General features: G+C 34.5%; 1 protein-coding gene across 1 annotated transcript in view; it reads left to right on the top strand.

Moving 5' to 3' along the window:
- LOC103270342 (protein piccolo) overlaps window positions 1-11,627 on the top strand; it is a gene marked incomplete at its 3' end in the record, with an annotated part of 73,052 nt that extends 61,425 nt beyond the window's left edge. The window contains 2 exon segments of the mRNA XM_021717170.1: window positions 3,824-6,008; window positions 11,491-11,627. Of these exon segments, the coding sequence (XP_021572845.1) occupies window positions 3,824-6,008; window positions 11,491-11,627 (2,322 nt within the window).
- Between the last annotated feature and the right edge of the window lie 5,706 nt (window positions 11,628-17,333).

A 17,333-nucleotide genomic window follows, 5' to 3' on the forward strand; every position in this document is an offset into this window, starting at 1 on the left:
GAACGAAGCATATTTGTATACCTAACCCTTAACTGTACCCCACAATATCATAATAAAAAATATTGATTATCAAAAAAAAAAAAAAACTATTACCTAGTAGAGAGCAGCAAAGCTATTTAGATTTATGGGGCCTGATTTGTCAGCTAGGTTAATTAGTTTCTTGGCTTCTGTCAACCAGCTCTGCTCTTTGTTTTCCATTACTAACATCCGTGGCTCCCAAAATATTAATAAACACAAGTCATGGATCATTAAATATTTGTAATCATGGAGGTTAATTACAAATACCCAATGCTTAGAATGCTACTTTAAACTAGGACTTTATTAAAAAGAAAAAAAAAGTTGAGTTTGATAGGCTCATTATCTCAAATGAAAACTATAAACAGTTAAACATTAAGTTAAATTGGGAAAAAATGTACAGCTATGAACAATAGTAACAAGAACTTGTATTAATTTCTGATTTATGTCACTAAGAATAATACTGCAAAAAAATTCTTTTTGTGATTCCTCATAGTATATATTCCCATTTTACTCAGTGAATTCTGAAAAATCAATTTATTCGAGACCTTTTAAAATAGTCACAAGTTATTATTTTACCCTTCCATTTATTTGTTCTTTCATTTAATAAATATCTGCACCCATATTATTGGTGACTGCAATATTTTTAGAAACTAAATTTCAAAACACTCTGTCTCTTTTTTCCATTCCCTAGTATCATTTTCTGTTTTTTTGTGTTTTCTTTCTGCCAGGTCAGCATTTAGTTTTGCATTAATTAGTGGAATTTTTTTTTTTTTTTTTTTGAGTTGGAGTCTCACTCTGTCGCCCACACTGTAGTACAGTGACTTGCTCCTAGCCACCACAGCCTTGACCTGCTGGACTCTGGCGATCCTTCCACCTCAGCCTTCCAAGTAGCTGGAACTACAGACATATGCTATCATGCCCAGCTAATTTTTGATTTATTGTAGAGACGAGGGCTTGCCAAGTTGCCTGGGTGGGTCTCCAACCCACGGGCTCAGGCAATTCATTTGCCTTAGCTTCCCAAAGTGCTGGAATTACAGGCTGAGCCACCAAGTCTGGCCAATTAGTGGATTTTTTAAACTCCTTTGGTAGAAGGAGAGTTCTTTGAAACGTCTCTGTATTATTCCATGCCATAACACTTTTAAGGTAACAATAACATCCTTTAATCAAACCATTTCATAATTATAACCATATAGAAGAGGTAAACATTTTAAATTTTAAAATTGTTATGCAGGCTGGGCACAGTGGCTTATATCCATAATCCCAGCACTTTGGGAAGCCAAGGTAGAAGGATTGCTTGAACCCAGGAGTTCAAGACCAGTCTATGCAACATAGCGAGACCTCATCTCTAAAAAAAAAAATCAAAACATTAGCAGGGTGTGGTGATGCACACCTATAGTCCTAGCTCCTCAGAAGACTGAGGTGAAAGGACCACCTGAGCCCAGGAATTCGAAGCTGCTGTGAGCCACGATCATGCCACTGTATTCCAACCTGAGCAACAGAATGAGACCCAACTCAAAATAATTAAATAAAAATAAAGTGCCGGGCTCGACTCGGTGGCTCAGCCTGTAATACTGCGCCTTTGGGAGGCTGAGGTGAGTGGATTGCCTGAGCCCACGGGTTCGAGACCTGCCTGGGCAGGCGAGACCTCATCTCTACAATAAAATCAAAAAATTAGCCGGGTGTGGTAGCGCGCGCCTGTAATTCCAGCTACTCGGAAGGCTGAGGCGGAAGGATCACCAGAGCCCAGCAGGTCGAGGCTGCGGTGGCCGGGAGCGGCCACTGCCTTCCAGTCTGGGTGACAGAGTGAGACTCCAAGTCAAAAAAAATAAAAAAAATTAAAAATAGATAAATAAAAATAAAAATAAAGTTAAATTATTATGCATATACCAAATCTATCACAGACATACCGAGGAAAAACAAACAGTATAATTTTCAGCCTTCAACACCATTATATTCAGAGAATCAAAAAGATTATGATGGAACAACTTTTTAAAAATATAAGGTCTATGTTAGTGTGTTGGAAAATTATTAGTTAAGAAAATTTTTGTAAGACTTCAGTTCTTATTTTATTACTATATAATTATGGTTGGTTGATATTCAGATTTATGGTATGTGCTTTTTCAGTAGTAGAAATTTAAAAAAATTTAGAATGTGAGTTTATAAAATAATTTTCTTAAGAAATATGGAGACTTTTTAGGAATTTTTAATGGGTATCTATAATATGTACCAAGTACTTTACAAAGTTGTCTCATTTGATCTTTATAACACTCTGTGACTTAATTGTGAGTAATATATAAAATGAAAATAATTGAGGGTAAGAATAAATAACACATCAAACAGCGGCCTTGGGGGCTCCAATACCCCATATTTCTTCAGATTTCTTAATGAAGAGAAACAAACTACAATATCAAAATCACTATTCCCTATTTCACAGACTTTTGGAATTTATTAATTTCCATACAAATATTTTCGTTTCAGAAGTGCACATAAATCTTAATAAACTTTTAAAATTTCTTTCATATTATGATGTCTATTAAGACAAGTAGTGAGGGTACTTGAAGAAAGCAGAAAAGTGATAACCAAAAACATATAAAATCCACAAATAAAATTAATGTGGAAATAATAAAAGATAATGAAAACACAGGGATTTGGGAGAAATGTGATCTAAATAATAAGGCATAATTTTCAGTTCCAAAGTTTATAGATATATTTATCTGCCTTGTATATTTAGTGACAGAGGAAAAATTGGAGAATTAATGTCTTTGGATTATAAGAGATCAGAAAGAAAAAAAAAGCATCTTATAAAGAATATGAAACTGGAAAGGCAGAAGACCTGAGATCTAATTGTAAATATGCCACTGAATACTTGAGTAACTTGAGCACATCCATTTATTTTAATATAAATTGCTCAAAATGATCTCATGTCTTTTGTTATTCAATTTTTTAAGAGAAAATTGTAAGATTCTGAAGACCTGTAGTACTTCGAAAACAAGATTATGACAAATTACCAAATAAAATTGAAAATATCTGATAACTCACCAAATGTATACTTCATCTGATTAAAACAAAGGTTTCAATGGATTTTATTGCAGTCAGTTCTTTTTGCTTCATGTAGAAGTTGCTAAAGCATTAAGAAGATACTAAAATTACTAAAGAATAATAAAGTTGAAATAAAATGTGAGACCCAAATAGTCATGAAAATATTGAAAGATTAAATATAAAATTATTCCATATTTTCTCTTTTTGAGGAAAAAAACATTAGATAATTTGAGGATTTTATTTCAAAATGTGACATGACTGGAATTGGAATGCCAGTTACACTAGGGGCTAAAAGTAGGGGTGAGAAGATAGGCACGATATCAATTTTAACCTGGTAAACGAACATCTTTAACAAATGTAATTTAAATATTAGAGAGTTAACACAAACCCTCTGGGAATAGATCCAGTAAATTACCATATATTATATATATATATATATTTAATTTAGATAGAAAATGAATTTTTCGAGTATTTCTAGGAATGTAACAAAATATAAGCCTACATAAGCAATGAGCTTAGTGCTTAATTTCAAAACTTACTTCTAATGTTACAGGAATTATAATAAATAACCAATTTATAAAGAAAGAAAAAATATTTTCCAGTTAATTTCACTTTGACCAATTATCGAGATTACATATAAAATGTTTATTTTATTATGCATTGATAACTAAAACATATTAAATCATTTTTATTAAATGTAAATTATGAAATTTTGGTCTTGTTTTCCTTGGTAATAAAGTACTATATTTTGTTTGCTTGATTATAGACAAAAGGTTCTCAAACCATGACCCCCTCTGGCACCCAGAAAAAAGTTAAGAGAACTCTGCCAAATCCGCCTCCCGAGGAGACTTCCACAGGAACTCAGTCGACATACAGCGCAATGGGCACAGTTTCCAGGAGAAGGATCTGTAGAACCAACACAATGGCACGAGCCAAGATTCTCCAGGACATAGACAGAGAGCTTGATCTTGTGGAAAGGGAATCTGCAAAGCTTAGAAAGAAACAAGCAGAACTTGATGAAGAAGAAAAGGAGATTGATGCCAAGCTACGGTACCTGGAAATGGGAATTAACAGGAGGAAAGAGGCATTATTAAAGGAGAGAGAAAAGAGAGAAAGAGCCTACCTCCAGGGAGTAGCTGAGGATCGTGATTACATGTCTGATAGTGAAGTGAGCAGCAGCAGACCAACCCGAATAGAAAGTCAGCATGGCATTGAGCGACCAAGAACTGCTCCCCAGACTGAATTCAGCCAGTTTATACCACCACAAACCCAGACGGAATCTCAACTAGTTCCTCCAACAAGTCCTTACACACAATACCAATACTCTTCCCCTGCCCTTCCTACCCAAGCACCCACCCCATACACCCAACAATCCCATTTTCAGCAACAAACTTTGTACCATCAGCAAGTTTCCCCTTATCAAACCCAGCCGACATTCCAGGCTGTGGCCACCATGTCCTTCACTCCTCAAGCTCAACCTACACCCACCCCACAGCCTTCTTACCAGTTACCATCACAAATGATGGTGATACAACAGAAGCCACGGCAAACGACGTTATATTTGGAGCCCAAGATAACTTCAAACTATGAAGTGATCCGCAACCAACCCCTGATGATAGCCCCTGTTTCTACTGACAGTACATATGCTGTTTCCCATCTTGGTAGTAAGTACAATAGTTTAGACTTGAGAATCGGCTTGGAGGAAAGAAGTAGTATGGCAAGTAGTCCAATATCAAGCATATCTGCAGATTCTTTCTATGCAGATATTGACCATCATACCGCGCGAAATTATGTCCTAATTGATGACATTGGAGAAATTACCAAAGGAACAGCAGCATTAAGCACTGCATTTAGTCTTCATGAAAAGGATCTGTCAAAAACAGACCGCCTCCTTCGAACCACTGAAACACGCAGATCTCAAGAAGTGACAGATTTTCTAGCACCTTTGCAAGCTTCCTCCAGATTGCATAGTTATGTGAAAGCTGAAGAAGACCCAATGGAGGATCCCTATGAGTTAAAACTTCTGAAACATCAGATTAAACAAGAATTTCGTAGAGGGACAGAAAGCTTAGATCACCTTGCTGGTCTTTCACATTATTACCACGCCGATACCAGCTATAGACATTTTCCAAAATCGGAAAAGTATAGCATCAGTAGACTCACACTAGAAAAACAAGCAGCAAAACAGTTACCTGCAGCCATACTTTATCAAAAGCAGTCAAAGCATAAGAAATCACTAATTGACCCTAAAATGTCAAAGTTTTCACCTATTCAAGAAAGTAGAGACCTTGAGCCTGATTATTCGAGCTATATGACTTCTAGCACTTCATCTATTGGTGGCATTTCTTCCAGAGCAAGACTTCTTCAAGATGATATCACCTTTGGCCTCAGAAAAAATATTACAGACCAACAAAAATTTATGGGATCATCTCTTGGCACAGGACTAGGCACATTAGGAAATACCATAAGGTCAGCTCTGCAGGATGAGGCAGATAAACCATACAGTAGTGGTAGCAGGTCCAGACCTTCCTCCAGACCCTCTTCTGTCTATGGGCTTGATTTATCAATTAAAAGGGATTCTTCTAGCTCTTCTCTAAGACTGAAAGCTCAAGAGGCTGAAGCTCTAGATGTTTCTTTTAGTCATGCATCGTCCTCTGCGAGAACTAAACCTACCAGTCTGCCAATTAGCCAAAGTAGAGGAAGAATACCAATTGTGGCCCAGAATTCTGAAGAAGAAAGCCCACTCAGTCCTGTTGGCCAGCCAATGGGAATGGCCAGGGCTGCAGCTGGACCCTTGCCACCTATATCTGCAGACACCAGGGATCAATTTGGATCAAGTCACTCATTGCCTGAAGTTCAGCAACACATGAGGGAAGAATCACGGACTCGCTATGACCGTGACATAGCATTCATCATGGATGACTTCCAACATGCTATGTCAGACAGTGAAGGTAAATTGGGCCTCAAACTACCCTGTTACTCTCAAAACTCAAACTCTTATTTTTCTGCATGTTTATTTTTACTTCTTCAAAGATGTATTCTACTTTTCTTGGTGCGTCTTTTGCATGTTTACTTCAATTTTATTTCTTGTAAGTGAAAATTTTATCTTGTGTATAGATTTTGTAGCATGCTTTTCTTTATTTAGTTTTAGTTTATTCTTTTATTGTTCTGTTTCTTGATTGTTTGCTTGATTTGTTTGGTGTCCACTTTTCTAAAACCATGATCAAATAAGTCTGTCAATAAAATATGGTCAGCCTGTAAATTCATAGTTGGAAAGTTTGGCATTGTATGTTTATTTCATTTTTAAATGCACTTTAAAAGCCATTGGACAGTTTTTTTCAGTTTGTGAAACTATTAAGGTTTAGAGCCATTAAGTATTATTCTGATAGACTTTGTAATTATTTATGGCATTTTTATGAGATTGGTTTTGATTAGGTCAAAGTACGTTCTCTCTTTTGAGAACTTTTGGATAAGTCCTTGATGTTAGTTTAATGTAGAATTTTATAGTTCTCCTTAAATAAAATATTTTTGTTTTACCTCTTTCATTATGAATACCATTATTGACAAATTTGTGCATTTGTATTGTATGCTAGATAGCTTAGCACTAAATAATATGTTTAAAATAAATAAATCTATTAGTATGCATGAATCAGTCTTTAGATTTAAAATTGAAAATTTGTGAGCTACTTTTGTGATTTTAGCTATTTTGAGTTTAAGCCCTCCTGATTTACCTATTTAGCAACTTTCTTGAATTTGCTTTTTGTATCATCTCATGTTTGTGCCCTTAATTATTTTGCTAGTTTTTTATACTGAACAAGTGTTTTAATACAAATATATATTTAACTAAAAACCTGTCTAAAGTAGAGTTTTTGCTTAATTATAAAAAACCATAAGAAGTTTTGAAAATTATCTTGTTTAAGTCTAATTTTCAAGATGCAGGAGAAATGGTATAGGGGTGTGAAGAGCATTGACCATACCAAACAATTCATGACTCTTGGTTCTTTTTATTTTTTTTCCTTTTCTGTGGTTTATGTTTAAATGCAGGTGTGTTTAGAATTCTGGAAATAAAATATTTCTGACCAAATAATGCATTATTATTTCATTTCTTTGGAGACTCCAAAGAACTAAGCTAATATGAACATCTCCCCTTTCAAATCTAACATCTTTTTTTGAGAACTCACAGAAAAATAGATGTTTTCATGAAAAGCATTTTTTTCTATGTCTTTATCTAGATACAAATATTATTTTAGAAATTCAAATCTAGATTTTTGTTTTCCTAGAACTAAAGTAATCACTGGCTCTAAGGGAGGAGAAACTGCTTTTGTTTGTGCAACTCTAACATACTTTCTGATGTGCTTTCTTCTCTACAATCTATTGGATTGACCATTTTTATTGACAACTAGTTAATTAAATATACTACTTAATTTGTTTGAATCTACATAGTTAAACAAGAATTGTTATGTGGAAACAATCTTTAATATTTTTCCTCAATTTTTTTACAATCCACATTTTATGTGTATAAAATGACTATTACAGAAGAGTAAGAAGTTTCTTCAATAGTCATATCTACAAAATAATAAAATAAAGCAAAAAGTATAGAGAATATATGGTATAACTAAACACCTAAAGGCTCATCATGTGATGAGCATATATCTGGAGAGAATTTGACAAATTCATCTATTCACCACAGATGTTTTGTCAACATGGTGCTAGATATATAGATGTTTCTAGATATCCCAATACATTGCCTTTATTTACATAAAATCATATTAAAATTACTGTATTTTTTCTCACATATGTTTTGATGATGTATAAGCTATAACCATCAAAGACTGTATGAAAAGTATTGTTTTGATAAAGTAGATGATGAGACATCATGCAGCATAAAAATTATGAAGTGTGTCAAGATGTTACTAAAGAAGTAAACTATTAAAATGAAATTAGACTAAAATATTTTTAAATGAAGTACACAAGAAAATTATTGCTAAAGATCATGTTGATGTAGAACTAGATAAAGGACAACCATAACCAACGGAATTATATATGTAATAGTATGTGCATGAATTGTAGTGATTACTTTTAAAAGATGTATGTAGTAAATTGTTATATATGTTCTTTGCTTTCATATCACATAAACATGTTACTTTTCTGCTAGAATGGTCTACTTTTCTTTTGAAACCTTTAATTCCTTGGGTGTTTAAGGAAAAAGGTAGAAACTATTTTTCCCAATCATGTTACTTCTGATATTTATGAACTCATATAATGTTAGGAATTTTTTAAAACAATTTTTTAGCAAATATATACTATACATTTGAATGATACTAAGATAACTTTGAACAGTATGACAAAATGAACTATTTAGTATCTTGTGGACAAAACAAATGTAATTGCTTTTATATTATTTGTTGTGTACTTTTTCCCAATTCAGTTAATCTCTAGTTATAAACTATAAGGTAGTTTTTAGATGTATTCTCTAAGACTCTAGTTAATTTTGAACTGTCTCACTTGAGGTCAAAATCTAAGTGGACATCATTTCTGTTGCTTAATGTTTATTAATATTTCCAGTTTGAAGTGATCTAGATGCAGTCAAGTTCTATTTATGTCTACTACCACAGATCTTTTGTTGAAAGCATTTTTAAAAATGTATTTCATCCCGTGCTCCTCCCAAAAAAGTATCAATATATACAGTCTTGAAAAAATGTTGACCCATATTTGATATTGAGAAGAATTAAACTATTCTTGTAACTGTTGCCTGTGAACAATACTACATCCAAAAATAAACTATTTGCATATTTCATATAGGAATTCAGGAAAATATTATCAGCTTTAAAATAGAGTTGCTAATATCTACCAAATTATTTAAATTAACTTAGAAAATGTTAGTGTTGTTATAAAATTTAATTATTAAAGTAAGGTTCTACCATGGAAGATCAGACAATTGCAGTTATAAACAATTAACATTTGTGTACAGTTGGCTCCAAATGATAAAGGCAGGATCCAATATAAAAGCAGATTCATTTAATCTGGTTTCTCTTGGTTGATTAGAAACAACTGTGCAAAAGTTGATAGACATCTAGCTACATATAGGGGTATCACAAGAAATAACAGAAATTTAAAATATTTTCTCAGAAGTGTAAAAAAATTGACAAAATTTTGAGCTTCTGCTCTATTTCTATACACAAACCAAATAAACGACACTTTTTTTTTTGTCTTTGGAGTTTTTTTGTTTTGTTTTTTCAGACAGGATTTCACTCCGGCTGGAGTGCTGTGGTGTGTTTTTGGCTCACCATAGTCTCAATCTCTTAGGCTCAAGTGATCCTTCCACATCAGCCTCCCAATTAGCTACCACACCCAGCTAATTTTTTGTAGAGACAAGGTCTCACTATGTTGTCTAGGCTAGTATTGAACTCTTGGGCTCAAGTGATTCTCCCACCTGGGCCTCCCAAAGTGCTAGGATTACAGATGTGAGCCACCTCACTCAGCCGAAATCACACATTTTAAAAGTATTGTATCTCAAGTGCAATTAAGAAAGTTATATATTCAAATGAAATTCTGTATATTTGGGGGATATTAATTTATGAAAATCAGTGTAGATTATTGTTTTGTTTTCATGAGAAATATATAATAAAGTTTTATATGGAGTAAGACAAAAATAATGTTAGTGTGGTTGGTATAATCCTAAGTTTTCAGAGACTGATAATAATGTGAATTTATTTGTATTTATTTATCCAACATCTATTACACTAATTTTTGTGGTAAATTTAGTCTCTTGGTTCAAATTAAGACTATGGAAAGCCATAATAATTATTGAGTAGATTACAAAAAAAGATAGTGTATCTATTAGTAAAGTTCAAGGCACAAATTAACATTTATTTTAAAATATGTTTGTTATAATTAGGATATTTCTTTCTCTAGTTGATGACTAAATATTTTTTCCTTAATTCATTCCACAAATATTTATTGAATACCAAATCATGTGCAGGCCATTGTTTTTAGTGTTAAGAAAGGGAATTTTAAAAAAACACAAAACGAAGATACGATCCTTGCCTCCAAGGAGCTTAGAGTCTAGTAAGTGAGATCAGTCAAGTATATGCAACTACAAATCAGGTATGTACTTTTGCATTTTCTCAAATCCAAGACTGACTAAACCATGACACGTCATGTGTCATTTCATGGTAACTGGGGGAAAATATTTTGTTTAATTAGCAGTGTTGACCAATACCCCTGGGGTTGTAGAGGTGCGTAGTGGTGCATATGCTGCAGTTTTGCCAATCCTGCTAGCAAAGAAATAGTGACAATGGCCTAGGAGAAAAGTCTTGGGAGGAAGTTTTGGAGAACACAGTCAAGGATGTACACAGAAAAAGAAAACTGTAATGAGATAAAGAACGAGTTTCAAAAATGCATAGGTTGACCTCATCATCAACAACTCTTTCAGGATGAGCACTTGAGAAAGGGCGCTCCATTTGCCATTTAAGAAACAGCAATGTATTTCCAAAGACTATTAATTAGGGATGATTTTACAAAGAATTAAATAATTTGTAATAAGTCAAATTATTTATATTAAGTAAAATAAGATTTTCAATAACTATATAATAGCCTTAAAAGACTTGAAAAGTACTAATGAGATTTAATTTAAAATATTGTATACCTTAAATATGTTTTCATCTTTAAAAAAGTATTTTATTATGTTGAGTTTTATCACAATGTAAGTATTGAAAAGTAGGCAATCCATTATTCAATCAAGTATCAATCCTTCCTTAAAATTAATTCTTTTACTTTTATTTTAAAATGATAATAGATGTATTTTTAATATGGCACATGTGTTTCTAGCAATAACACCTGGAATTCTCCTAGAAATAAATGTTTTTTATTTGTACATGTCAGAGATATTTCACATCATATTTTCAAAAATTAATGTTAAAACCAGCAACTACTTATTGGCATTGAGTTGATATAATAGCTGGAAAATGATAGAAATTTCATACTCAAGAAATACATTTTATTTTTATTTTTATTGATGAATTGTGGAGAAAGTATGAGAGAATGTGCAGAGGTGGGAAATGGTGGACTGAGGTTAAATAGAATGACTTTTTTGAGGAATAGTCACTTGTTCATTAATTTATTCCATCATTGTCTACATTTCTTCTTTTTCTTGTTAAAATTGGATTTTGTTTTCTTTTATTTTGCTCTGAAATTGTAACCAGCTGTGTACCTCCTTTTTTTCTAGGTTATTCTATGGTACAAAATTTTTAACATAACTTTATTTTTAGCATAATAACAAAAATAATTTTTCTGGTCCCCTTGGGAGGTGTGTTTGAAATGCATGTGTGGTTAACAAGCCTTATGCATGTTGGTACTGAAGAACAACCTGCTGCCCTCGACCATCTGTATTAGTGGCAGTTGCAATGTATGACATTTCCTTGGTCTCCAAAGCCTATCACCTGCGTCGAGAGGAAACAGATTGGTTTGATAAACCCAGGGAGTCTCGTTTGGAAAATGGACATGGTCTGGACCGAAAACTACCAGAGAGATTGGTTCACTCTAGACCACTCAGTCAACATCAAGAGCAAGTAAGTGCTATATTTAGCAATCTCTTTTAGATTAAAAAAAAATTCAGCTGTACCCTAGAATGGTCTTAATTGTCCTAAAATAAATAGAATATTTGTCAATCAAGTTTACAAATGATTTTGTAAGCAACTTAAGGGAGCAAGTATTCCACTTCATCAGCTATGACTGATTGACATTGAGCATAGCTGTGATGTTTCTGCCAGGTAATTTAAGTGATTCATTTCTCCAACAGATCATTATAAGGTTGTATAATATATCCAGCTTGCTATACAAGAAATATATGGAGCTCCTGAGAGCTTGCAGAATATTTGGTGAAATCAGTTTGGTAATTTTCAATTCTTTCCAATAATAAATATTCAGATGCTAAGAAATAGTAAATAAGAGGAGAGATAAACCAAGTCAGCTGGGATAGAAAGAGAGCTTTATTTGGGTGCAAAAAGGTAACTGATACTTTAGGGGGTGTATTATATGAAAATGTTAGAATTTTACCTGCAGAATAACTCACATAAAGTAGATATTAATGAGCCATATATTTATAGATTAAAAAACTGAATCTTGAAGGCAGATTTCACAATTAGATACACATAACACCCAAGTTTATAACCTTACTCACATTAGAGCAAATGAGGTGACACTTGAGTTGAATTTTGAAATATATCTAGAAGCTTAACAGTTGAATAAATTGAAGGAGATTCCTCTACTAAGCCAAGTGGCCTTAAATCAATTGCATTAGCAGATCAGATATTTGCAGGCTATGTACTCATTTTCATCATTAAATTACCTGGAAAAGAGATATTTGACTTATTTCACTTAACTAAATCAATCTGCTTAGTGATTCATTGATACAGAAAACAATGATATTGTTTTCATATGTCTAAGAAGACCCAAATAAGGTTACTATAATTTAACTCAGTATTTGTCCTGTTGAAGTATAAAAGAAAACAAGGTTTTTCCATGTGTAAGTACTGTCTAAAATATATTATCTATACTTTCGATTTGATTTCTTCCTAAGCAATTTCAGTTTTCATGAACAAATTTCTAACTATTAAACAGAATTTCCTTTTCTCTGAATTTTATTCTGATTTGTTTTTCTATATGCTGTCTTATTTTCTAGAAATCTTGGAATGCTTCTCCTGCTATTATAAATACTCCCTTTTTAATTTTTAATACTTTTAATTTGGTTTTGGTTTCAAGTTTTGTTTATCTTCATAAACATGTCAATATACTTGAAATTCTTTGTACTTAATTTTAATGTATCATACTGTATTGAATTATACTTTTCTTAGCTTATCTTGTTATTCTCAAAATTGTGTTTAGGGTTGTGTTTCAACTCTAATTGAAAGATCTGGCTAAGAAGTAAGAAAATTGATAAAATCATTCTAAACATGTTTAAATATCTTAAATTTATGTCCTTTCATCTACAATTATTAAAATAATAAATTAATCAGCATCAGTTAAAAATAACTTTCTTAAATGTATTTTATTATAAGACCCTGTAGTGACATACTTGTCATAGCATACCATCTTATTTATTTATTTGAAGTTTAGTATTTTTTAGAAACCTTAATCAAGTCAAAGAAAACACAAATAATCTAACAAAATTATAGTAAGATGAACTATATAAACTGGAGAACTAAAGAATAACAGCTCTCATACCTTTGTTACCCAACATTATCGTTTCCATGAGTACTCAAATAGTCTTCTAAGCAGTTTATCTCCAACTAATATTCTTTAAAGATACATTTAAAATAATCTGTGTTCATCCAAAATTAATTTTTAAAATTTATTTTATAGTATGTGAAAAATGGATACTCTTTTTAAAAAAAATTTTTATTATAAAGATGTGGGGTGCAATTCAGGGTTAGGTATACAAATATCGATTATGCAGGTACCCTTGTTGATGAGTTATGCCCCTCCCTCCCCTAGCAGTTTCCCTCAACTGCCAATCCCACTCCCCCCACCCCCAACAGTTTCCCACTACTGCCAATCCATTTCTTATAGCATTATACTTGTTCAAGATCAGCTTATGAGTGAGAACATATGGAGCTCTGTTCTTTGTTATGTGATAAATCACTGAATATGATCGACTCCAAATCCGTCCAAGTTGCTGCAAAGTCCTTATATTTGTCCTTCTTTATGGCTGTATAATATTCCATTGTGTATATGTACCACATTTTGAAAAATGGATATTCCTAATGACTTTTTTGTTTCTAGTTTTCTGTTACTAATATATACAAATCTATGGTTTTGATCTATTGAGTATATATAATACATAATAGTTTAATGTAACTGTAGGCAATGTATGGTCAATAACCAAACAACATGGATCCAGTGAACTGGATGGTGGACTGAACACCTTTTGAACTAAACATCATGTGATTGATTCAAGTAGCATAAGTGACTTCCAAAGACAGAAGGTAGATCCAGGCCTTAAAAAATTAATTTAAAATCCTTACCACTGACTTTTTTTAAATGGGGGAGATTCAAGATGGCCACTGTGGAGCAGCATAGAGGTACCACCAGTGTCTTTCTTGGCTAGCAAGATGAAGAGTAATGACCCAGTCACCAATTGTTGGAACTACTCTGAACACTTTTGGATAGGTGATACACTTAACACCCAGCAGAATTTTCTTTGAATGTACAGAGACTAGCAAACAAGGGTAGATGCAGGTACTCTGGGCGACCCACCCCCTGCCCTGTTTCAAACTTGGACAAAGTTGGAAGCTCTGCTCAGTGAAAGAGAAGAGTGAATCATTCTAAGACATTTTGAGTCTGTTCACTCCCTCCCAGCTGGGCTTGAGCTGTGGGTCCCACATGGAAGCAGTTTTGAACGGGACACAGCAGACGGCAACTGGAGCCCAAGTGAACATGGAACAGAACCTATCCACAGGCCACTGCTGTGACGGCCTGTTTCCAGGCAGAAAGAGAACTGCCTACAGAGTGAATCTGGCTGGCACACTTAGCACCAGCAGCTAAGGAAGAAGCAGACTGGTGTCTCTCTTGCCAAGCAGGACAGAGTAGGGATCCATCCACTAGATACACCGTGCACTCAGCAAGGATCCCTTTGTACACACAAAGACCAGAAAGCAGGTGTGGAATTCTGGGTGTGCCACAGCCTGCCCTGTTCCAGGCTGGGAAAGAGTTGGTGGCTCTGCTCAGTGAAGGAGAGGAGTGAGCAATTCTCCTAAGAAGAATCAGTTCACCCCCTCCCAGCACTGCAGGGGCTGAAACCTGAATCAACTTGTTTAGCAGGAGAGTGAACTTGTAATTATGGTATCCTGCCACAGGATGGAGCAAACAGCAGAAGTGAATGCTTCTTCCTCTTTCACTGAGTGACAGAATTATAGAGAAGGAAAAGAGACCTGTCACAAATGAGGAAAAGATCAATGAAAAGACACAGGCAGCCCCAGAGTTCTAGAGAGATAGCACCCTCCAAAAATCCATTGGAGTACAAACAATGGAAGCCTCCCAGAACAACCTTCCCCAGATGACATCTACAGAAATCAGAGATTGCATGGCAAAATTGAACAGGAACCAAGAGAAACAAGAAGAAAAACTCAATGAAATTATAGCAGAGTGGACCAATTTCAAAAAAGCCTATTCTCAAAAATAGAAGGAGAGAGCTCCATTCTCAGAAAACTAAAAAAGCATAGGGAATTGGATCAACCAAACAGAGGAAAGAATCTCAGAGCTTGAAGAACAAATAGGGAATTAACCCAATCTGTTAAAAAAAAAGACAAAAAAAAAAAAACCCTCACAAAGGAGCAAAGCCTCCAAGAGATATGCAGCTAGGTCAAGAAGCCAAATCTATGCCTGACTTGTATTCCTGAAGCAGAAAGAGAAACGGGGAATACCTTGGAACAAACATTTCATGAGATCATCCAAAAAAACTCTCCTCATCTCACCAGAGACACAACATTTCAAGCATAAGAGATTGAGAGAAACCCCACAAAGCATCAAAATCAAACCCTAGACACATAGTAATCCACTTCTACAAAGTAAGCATTAAAGAAAAAATCCTAAAAGAAGCAAGAGAGAAAAGTCAGACTACCTACTGGGCAAGACCCATCACAACCACTACAGACCTATCTACAGAACCACTATAAACCAGAAGAGACTGTAGTCCAGTTTTTTTTTTTTATATTGGAAGATATAGTTTATTTAGAAAATAAATGAGAGAGAGAGAAAGAGAGAGAGGCTGAGGGAGAGGGAGGAGAGTCACCTCCCCAAGGTAGAGGAGGGGGCCAAAGCTAAGAAAACATGGTGGCCATAACTTGAAGAGCACATAGCTTGTCTAGTGCTTAACAAAACAATGACCTTGATCCAATTTTTATTTTATTTTTTTTATAATCAATATTTTTTACTATGATATTATGGGGTACAGTTAAGAGTTAGGTATGCAAATATGCTTTGTTTAGGCACCCTTGTTGATAAGAGGTATCTCCCCATCCCCTGACAGATGTTTACCACCATTAATCCCATCTCCCTTCTCCGTCCCATAGTATCCCACCACTGTCAGTCATTTTCTTATGGTATTACATTGGATGATCAAGGTCCACTATGAGTGAGAACATGTGATATTCAGATCTTTGTTTCTGTGAGAGGTCACTCAGTATTATAGACTATAGTTCCATCCAGGTTGCTGTGAAATTCATGATTTTGTTCGTTTTTATGGCTGCGTAGTATTCCATTGTGTATATGTACCACATTTTTTAATCCAATCCTCTTTTGATGGGCAGCATGGTTGGTTCCAGATTATTGCTATTGTGGAAAATGCTGTGATAAACATACATGTGCAGGTATCTTTTTTATAGAGTGATTTGAGTTCTTCAGGGTATATTCCCAGAAGGGGGATTGCAGGGTCATATGGGAGGTTGATATTTAGAGCTTTTAGGAATTGCCACACTGCTTTCCACAGAGGTTGCACCAGTTTGCACTCCTACCAACAGTGTAGAAGTGTTCCCTTTTTGCCATACCCTCTCCAGCAACTATTTTTTGAGTTATTGATAATTACCATTCTGACTGGATTTAGGTGGTATCTCAGCGTGGTTTTGATTTGCATCTCCTTGATGATTAATGAGGTTGAACATTTCTTCGTGTGTCTGTTGGCTGCTCAGATATCTTCCTTTGTGAGGTGTCTGTTCATATCTTTTGCCCATTTTATAATGGGGTTATTTGTTTTGTTCTTTTCAGCACGTTTGAGTTCCTTGTAGATCCAAGATGTTAAGCCTTTGTCAGACCTGGAGTTGGCAAATACTTTTTCCCAGTCTGTAGGCTGTCTCCCTGCTCTCTTGATGGTTTCTATGGCTTTGCAGAAGTTTGCCAGTTTAATGAGGTCCCACTTGTCTATCTTCTCTCTTATGGCCTGTGGGTTTTGGGTTTTGTTCAGGAATTGCATGCCAGTTCCAATTTCCATGAGGGTATATCCTTCCTTTTCTAAGGTTCTTATGGTTTGAGGTTTTACATTTAGGTCTCTGATCCATTTGGAGTTAATTTTTGTGTATGGGGATAAATAGGGGTCCTGTTTCAATCTTTTGCATGTGGTCAGCCAGTTTTCCCAGCACCATTTACTGAATAGGTTCTCCTCTCCCCACTGGTAGGTGGTGGAGGCTTTGTCGAAGATGAGTTGGTTGAGGAATTGAGGTTTTGCATCTGGAATCTCAATTCTATTCCATTGATCTATATGCCTGTTCCTATACCAGTACCAA

Source organism: Carlito syrichta, unplaced genomic scaffold (assembly GCF_000164805.1).
Source record: "Carlito syrichta isolate Samal-C Ts95f unplaced genomic scaffold, Tarsius_syrichta-2.0.1 Scaffold107914, whole genome shotgun sequence".
In the NCBI taxonomy this organism is placed as follows: domain Eukaryota; kingdom Metazoa; phylum Chordata; class Mammalia; order Primates; family Tarsiidae; genus Carlito; species Carlito syrichta.